At 47.2% G+C, this 8358-nt stretch overlaps 1 protein-coding gene across 2 annotated transcripts; it reads left to right on the top strand.

The window, feature by feature from the left end:
- Positions 1–3000: 3000 nt before the first annotated feature.
- On the top strand, positions 3001–3409 carry LOC103274440 (histone H2A.V-like). Of its 2 annotated transcripts, XM_021719508.1 has the most exons (2): positions 3023–3109; positions 3203–3409. In XM_021719508.1, exons 1-2 carry the CDS (start codon positions 3023–3025, stop codon positions 3407–3409), a joined length of 294 nt encoding a protein of 97 aa, XP_021575183.1. The 2 variants fall into 2 exon arrangements, with proteins under 2 accessions (XP_008070073.1, XP_021575183.1); XM_008071882.1 differs by having other exon boundaries at positions 3001–3409.
- Positions 3410–8358: the final 4949 nt, after the last annotated feature.

Below are 8358 nucleotides of genomic sequence, written 5' to 3'. Positions count from 1 at the left end.
GCACTCCAGTCTGGGTGGCAGAATGAGACTCCAACTCAAAAAAAAAAAAAATTATATTTTAAAACTACATTGGCTTAAAGATGAATATAATCCAAACTGAATATATTATGATATACTTATCATACATTCATTTTTTTCTCCTGATTTTATAAAGAAGTTAAAACATTTTCATGAAATCCTACAAGCATCAGAGCCCTGTGCCTCCCGGGCCCTAAGGATGGGTCGGTCGGTCAATCCTGGTGCTGCTGGCAACTCCCTCTCATCATTGTTTTCTTTTTTTTTTTTTGAGTTGGAGTCTCACTCTGTCACCCAGACTGGAGTGCAGTGGCTGCTCCCGGCCACCGCAGCCTCGACCTGCTGGGCTCCGGCGATCCTCCCGCCTCAGCCTTCCAAGTAGCTGGAACTCCAGGCGCGTGCTACCACGCCCGGCTCATTTTGATTTATTGTAGAAATGAGGTCTCACCAAGTTGCCCAGGCAGGTCTCGAACCCTCGGGCTCAAGCAATCCACTCACCTCAGCCTCTCAAAGGCGCGGGATTACAGGCTGAGCCATCGAGCCCGGCTTTTTTTTTGCGTCAGAATCTTACTACACGCCACCCAGGCTGGAGTGCAATGGCATGCTCACGGCCACTCCAGCGTCGACCTGCTGGGCTCAGGTGATCCTTCCGCCTCAGCCTTCCAAGTAGCCGGAACTACAGGAGTGTGCTACCACGTCCGGCTAATTTTTGATTTATTGTAGAGACGAGGTCTCGCCAAGTTGCTTGGGCTGGTCTCAAACCCTCAGGCTCAGGCAATCCACTCACCTCAGCCTCCCAAAGTGCTGGGATTACAGGCTGAGCCACTGAGCCGGGTCTATTGTTTTATTCTTAAGTGGTTTCTGGTATCAAGGTTTACTGTACTAAGTGATTTACGTGCCAAATCGTATCTCTTCTTCTCAATAGGACCATGCAGTGAGGAAGTTGAGAAATTAGCTAACTTGTCCAAGGTCATGGACAGCTGGGGCTGCCGTCACATCCCACGCTGCAAGCCTTGCTCTTTTATTTTTACTTTTTTGAGTCAGAGTCTCACTCTGTCGCCCAGGTTGGAGTGCAGTGGCACATTCATGGCCACCCCAGTGTCGACCTGCTGGGCTCAGGTGATCCTTCCATCCTTCCACTTCAGCCTTCCAAGTAGCTGGAACCACAGATGCCTGCCACCACATCCAGCTAATTTTAAAAATTTTATATATATATATATATATATATATATATATATATATATATATTTTTTTTTTTTGAGTTGGAGTCTCACTCTGTCACCCAGACTGGAGTGCAGTGGCTGCTCCCAGTCACCACAGCCTCGACCGGCTGGGCTCCAGCAATCCTTCTGCCTCAGCCTTCCAAGTAGCTGGAACTACAGGCGCGTGCTACCACGCCCGGCTAATTTTTGATTTTATTGTAGAGATGCGGTCTCTCTAAGTTGCCCAGGCGGGTCTCAAACCCTGGGCTCAGGCAATCCACTGGCCTCGGCCTCCCAAAGTGCTGGAATTACAGGCTAAGCCACTGAGCCCGGCCTAAAATGTATTTTAAAGATGAAGTCTTGCCAAGTTGCCCAGGCTGGTCTCAAACCCGTGGGCTCAGCAATCCTCTTGCCTTCACCTTCCAAAATGCTAGGATTACAGGCGTGAGCCATTGCGGCTGGCAAGCCTTGCTTTTAACCTCTGTGCTAGATGCCTCTTGACCTATATTTGACTTTGAAAAGTTTACACACTTACAGTTCATTGGAAAAGCCATGCAGTGCCCAGAGGCCTCTGTTAATCAGTAGCTGGTTGCATTTGGCCCAATGGGCGATATCAAGAGCAGAAAGTACAGTACAGAGAGAACCCCAGGGCAGCGGTTGCATCTGGAACCACACTCTGCCTCCCCGCCCGCCCTTGTCTCTGCACGACCCAGTGTCCTCGTATTGTCCAGTACACCAGGCAGCCAGCTCACTCCAACCTTGGCCACCTCAAGTCCCAGACCATTGTGGGACCGGAGACTCCTTCCTGAGAATTAGAAAAAGGTGTTCCTTCCTCAAGAACCTTGATTATTAGGAAATTGGCATTCAAAATGTACAAATCTACAGTGTTCATGATGTGAATGGCACTCCCTTCGATGTGCGATGTGAACCACCTGCCCAATCATACAGAGCAGCCCTTCCAGGTCTCCTGACATCCCAGTGCCACTGCCTGCTTTCAAGAGTTTCTATTCTAAATGGTGATAGGGCAGTCCTGGGTGAAGGCTGGTGATTAAAGTGCTTGCAGCAGGCTAGACTCGATGGCTCAGTTTGTAATCTCAACACTTTGGGAGGGTGAGGCAAGTGGATTGCCTGAGCCCGTGGGCTCGAGATCAGCTCGGGCAACTTGGCAAGACCTCATCCCTACAATAAATAATAAAAAAAATTAACTGGGTGTGGTAGCACATGCCTGCAGTTCCGGTTACTTGGAAGGCTGAGGCAGAAGGGTTGCCAGAGTCCAGCAGTCCAATGCTGGTGTGGCTATGAGTGTGACACTGCACTCCAGCCTGGGTGATGGAGTAAGACTCCAACACAAAAAAAGTGTTTGGAGCAGAGATGAGAGGACACTAGAACTGGCCCATAACAGAGGATGGTTTGGAGGATGCAGCTGTAGGTAAAATCAGAAACTCAGGCTGTCTGGTGGGATATGGTCACAAAGGGATGCTGGCATCTTGCTATCCCAGGGGGCTGCACTTGGGTTCAGGAACATCCAGCATAGTGTGCACTGAAGGTGGGTCTTGGGTCAGGAACATCCAGCATAGTGTGCACTGAAGATGGGTCTTGGAGTGTGCACCAAGTGCAAGCAAAGATGAAGGAGCACTTAGGGACAGAAGGTGCAACCAACAAAGCAGGAACATTTGAGCTGGAAATTGCAGGATGAATAGGAGTTTGCTGTGCCAAGGATCCATTGAGAACATTCTGAAAGGAGCGTAGAAGAGAAGGAACAGGGTCAGTGTTGTGAGAGCAGTGGCAGAGTCGGCGTCGAGATCATGGCTGGAGGCAAAGCTGGAAAGGACAGTGGAAAGACCAAGGCTAAGGCAGTGTCTCACTCACAGAGAGCTGGGTTCCAGTTTCCTGTGGGCCGCATCCACAGATACTTGAAGACTCGTACCACAAGCCATGAACGGGTGGGTGCCACTGCTGCCGTGTATAGTGCCGCGATTCTAGAGTACCTCACTGTTGAAGTGATGGAGCTGGCAGGTAATGCTTCCAAGGATCTCAAAGTCAAGCATATCAACCCGCGTCACTTGCAGCTTGCAATCCGTGGTGATGGAGAGTCAGATTCTCTCATCAAGGCTACCATAGCTGGGGGTAGTGTGATTCCTCACATCCACAAACCTCTGATTGGAAAGAAGGGACGGCAGAAAACCGCTTAGGGGGTTAATTTATTATTTATTTATTTATTATTTTATTTTATTTTTTTTTTTTTTGAGTTGGAGTCTCACTCGGTCGCCCAGACTGGAGTGTGGTGGCCGCTCCTGGCCACCGCAGCCTCGCTTGCTGGGCTCCGGCGATCCTTCCGCCTCAGCCTTCCCAGTAGCTGGAATTACAGGCATGTGTTACCATGCCCGGCTGATTTTTTTGATTTATTGTAGAGATGAGGTCTCCCTGCCCAGGCGGGTCTCGAACCCACGGGCTCAGGCAATCCACTCACCTCAGCCTCCCAAAGGCGCAGGATTACAGGCTGAGCCACCGAGCCCGGCTTCATTTTTTGTTTTTATTTTTATTTTTTGAGTTGGAGTCTCACTCTGTCACCCAGACTGGAGTGCAGTGGCCGCTCCCGGCCACCACAGCCTCGACCTGCCGGGCTCCGGCGATCCTTCTGCCTCAGCCTTCCAAGTAGCTGGAACTACAGGTGCACACTACCATGCCCAGCTAATTTTTGATTTTATTGTAGAGATGAGGTCTCACCAAGTTGGCCAGGCGGGTCTCAAACCCGCGGGCTCAGGCAATCCACTCACCTCAGCCTCCCAAAGTGCTGGGATTACAGGCTGAGCCACCGAGCCTGGCTTAGGGGGTTAATTTAACCAACCTTCTTCTTCCCAGTCATTGCACTATAGCTGAGACAGGAGAAATAATGAGAATTTGTGGAATTTTTAACAACAGTTAAATGAAAAAGCATAGACAATTACTGTAGACATGATAAAAGAAACATTTGTATGTTCTCAGACTCGAAGTTTGATAAAAGTATCTTTTCATGTGAAAAAAAAAAGAAGGAACAGAGACCTGGAGGCCTGAGACTGCAGAGCTTCCAAAGGCCCTGATGCCACCGCTATGCTGGTGCTGAACCCCGGTAGCTCACCCACATCTCTTTCCTCGAGCACTGCAGGATGCCAAGTCCGGGACTGGGTCCAATTTGCCTCGTATCTCCAGAACCAGGATTAGGGCCTGGCACAAAGGGCCCTCCGGAGGTATTTGTAGTATGAAAGCGCCACCTGTTGGTGTGTTGTCTGTTGTAGCCAGAGCTTAACGTAAGGGCTGGAGTTGGGGTAGGAAGGTGACAGGAGGTGAGACTGAATGCGGCTGGAGTCAACGTGGGAGCTGGATGGAGGCTCCACCACGGAGTCTGGACTTCACCAAAGGGGATGTTGATCCAGTAGGGTAGTCCCAACATGCCCGGCCCTCTGCGTGGTTGAATAAAGTCTGAGCAACCCCTAGTGCAAGTGGGTGGAACCTGAAGGCAGGACCCTGGAACACCAGAGGAAGAGAAAGGTGTTGAGATCATGGGCCCCTGCTCTGAAGTGACGGAAAGAATCCTATTGAGGGAAGCAGAGAGTTCTCCAAATTGGCGGCCTGAGTCAGGAAGAGCATTGCCATCTCCTGGGTCAATTTTGTTTGGGTGTGTGAGTGGGGTGGCAACATATGGGCCCCACGACCTGCCACAAATACTTACTGAGAGCCCCTTTGTGCCAGGCCCTCATCCTGGTTCTGGGGATACAAATTGGACTCCACCCCTGACCTGGGATTCTGCAGTACTATAGGAAAGAGGTGTGAGGGAGCCACAGGGGTATTAGTGTCAGTACAGGGGTGGCACCAGGGTCTTTGGAAGCTATGTGGTGCTTCACTCAGTAACAGAAGTGAGGGGGATGTTCCCCAGGTATTCAAGGATGGTTCAATGCTAGAAAATCAATTAGTGGAATCCATCATATCACTAGACTAAAGAAGAAAAATCACCTGATCATATCAACAGACACAGAAAAAACATGCACCGAAATCCAACACCCCTTCATTATAAAAACTCAGCAAATTAGAAATAGAGAGTAACTTCCTTAACCTGACAAAGAATATCTGCAAAAAGACCTATAGTTAACATCATACTAAATGATAGGAACTAGAAGTTTTCCCGCTAAGGTCAGGTTCAAGGCAAGCATGTCCCCTCTTACCACTTCTATTCAACATTATATGTGAATTCCTAGATAATGCAATAAGATAAGAAAGGGAGTTAAACGGTATGCTGATTGGGAACAAAGAAATAAAACTGTCTATTTACAGATGACATGACCATCTATGTAGAAAATCCAAAATAATCAACAATCTCCCCCATCCTGGAACTAATAAGTGATCAAAGCAAGGTTTCAGGTTAAAGGTTAATAAACAAAAATCAATTGCTTTCCTAATACCAGCAATGAACATGTAGAATTTGAAGTTAGAAATATATTACCATTTACATTAGCATGCCCCCAAATTAAATACTTAGGTGCAAATTGAATAAAATATGTACAAGATCTAGATGAGGAAAGTGACAAAACTCTGATAAAATAAATAAGAAAGAGGCATTAAATAAATAGAGAGATAGTCCATGCTCACAGAAAAGAAGATTCAATAGTGTAAAGATGTCAGTTCTTCCCAACTTTATAAATAGATTCTCAGCATTTAATTTTGTGGATTTCAGCAAACTGATTCTAAAGTTTTTATGGAATCGCAACAAAATCAGAACAGCCAACTCAATATTGAAGGAGAACAAAGTTTGAAGATTGACATTACCTGACTTCTAGACTTAACTATAAAGCTACAATAATCAAGAAAGAGCAGTGCTGGTGGAAGGATAGACAAATAGATCAATAGAACAGAATGCAGAGTCCAGAAACAGATCCACATAGATACAGTCAACTGTCTTTGACAAAAGAGCAAAAACAAGACAATGGGGCAAAGATAGTCTTTTCAACAAGTGGTGCTGGAAGCTGGGTCTGGTGGCTCACACCTGTAATCTCAGCACTTGGAGAGGTGGAGGCAAGAGGATTGTCTGAGCCCAGGAATTTGAGACCAATCTGGGCAACTTGGTGAGACCTCGTTTCTAATAAATCAAAAAATTGCCAGGTGTAGTGGCATGTGCCTGTGGTTCCAGTTACTTGGAAGGCTGAGGCAGAAGGATTGCCAGAGCCCAGCAGGTTGAGGCTGTGGTGGCAATGAGTGTACCACTGTACTCCAGCCTGGGCGATAGAGTGAGATGCTGACTGCTCCCACCCCCAAAAGAGAGAGAGAGAGAGCAAAAGAAAGAAAAAAAAATAAAGAAAAGAAAAAAGAAGTGGTTCTGGAACAACTGGACATCCACATGCAATAGAAAATAACCTAGGCTGGGCATGGTGGCTCATTGCCTGTAATCCTAGCACCTTGGGAGACCAAGGCGAGAGGATTGCCTGAGACCTGGGATTCAAGATCAGCCCGGGCAACTTGGCGAGACCTCGTCTTTACAATAAATACATAATTAAAAATTAGCTGGGCGTGGTGGCATATGCCCATGGTTCCAGCTACTTGGAAGGCTGAGATGGAAGGATCGCCTAAGACTAGCAGGTCAAGGCTATGGTAGCCGTGAGTGTGCCACTGCACTCCAGCCCGGGACAACAGAGTGAGACTTCAACTCAAAAAAAAAAGAAAAGAAAAAAGAAAAAAGAAAAACCCTAGATACAAACCTTACACCCTTCACAAAAAAGTCAATTCAAAATGGATCAGAGATCTGAATGTAAAACATAAGACTATGAAACTCCTAGAAGACAATAGGAGAAAATTCAGATGACCTTGCACATGGCAATGACTTTTTAGATACAACAACAAAGGCATGAAAAAAAGATATGAAAAGCTGGTTTCACTAAAACTAAAAACTTCTGGTCAGGCTTGGTGGCTCAAGGCTATAATCCCAGCCCTTTGGGAGGCCAAGGTGAGAGAATTGCCTGAGCCTGCAGGTTCAAGACCAGCCTGCACAACATGGTGAGACCTCGTTTTTACCATAAATCAAAAAATTAGCTGGGTGTGGTAGCGCGCACCTCTAGTTCCTGCTACTTGGAAGGCTGAGATGGAAGGATCGCCTGAGCCCAGCAGGTAGATGCTGCGATGGCCAGGAGCATGACACTGTGGTGGCTGGGAGCATGCCATTGCACTCCAGCCTGGGCGATAAGAGACTCCAACTCAAAAAACAAAAACAAAAACAACAAAAAACAAAAACAAAAAACTTCTGCTCTGTGAAAGATACTGTGAAGAGAATGAGAAGGTAAGCTATAGGTTGGGAGAAAATATTTGCAAAATGAATATCTGACAAAAGATTGTTACCCAAAATATACAAAGATAAGAAAATGAACAACCTGACTCAAAAATGGGCAAAAGGCCTGAACCAATATACCACCAAAGAAAGTATACAGAGGGAAGGTGGCATGTGAAAAGATGTTCAACATCCTGTTATCAGGGAAGTATAAACTCAAACAAAATGGAAAACACTGCACGCTTGTTAGGATGACTAAAGTTTAGAACCCTGATAACACCAAAGGTTGACAAGGATGTGGAGCAACAGTAAAACTCATTCCTGGCTGGTGGGAATGCAAATGGGTACAGCCTCCTTGGAAGACAGTTTCTTTCCTTTTTTTTTTTTGAGTCCGATTCTCACTCTGTAACCCAGGCTGGAGTGCAGAGGCACGCTCCCAGTCACTGCATCCTCGACCTGCTGGGCTCCGGCGATCCTTCCACCTCAGCCTTCCGAGTAGCTGGAATTACAGGTGTGCACACCATGTCCGGCTAATTTTTTGATTTATTGTAGAGGCAAGGTCTCGCCAAGTTGACCAGGCTGATCTCAAACCTGCGGGCTCAGTCAATCCTCTCATCTCTGCCTCCCAAAGTGCTGGGATTACAGGCGTGAGTCACTGTGCCTGATGACAGTTTCTTTTTTATTTCTTCTTTCTTTCTTTCTTTTTTTTTTGAGTTGGAGTCTCACTCTGTCACCCAGAATGGAGCGCAGTGGCCGCTCCCGGCCACCGCAGCCTCGACCTGCTGGGCTCCGGCGATCCTTCCGCCTCATCCTTCCAAGTAGCTGGAACTACAGGCGCGCGCTACCATGACC

Source organism: Carlito syrichta, unplaced genomic scaffold, assembly GCF_000164805.1.
Source record: "Carlito syrichta isolate Samal-C Ts95f unplaced genomic scaffold, Tarsius_syrichta-2.0.1 Scaffold314775, whole genome shotgun sequence".
NCBI lineage: Eukaryota > Metazoa > Chordata > Mammalia > Primates > Tarsiidae > Carlito > Carlito syrichta.
Note: the sequence above shows the minus strand (reverse complement) of the source record. Positions and strands in the feature narration are given on the sequence as shown.

Coding starts and splice junctions, on each gene's coding strand:
- LOC103274440 (XM_008071882.1), top strand. CDS start 3,023: ATGGCTGGAGGCAAAGCTGGAAAGGACAGTGGAAAGACCAAGGCTAAG.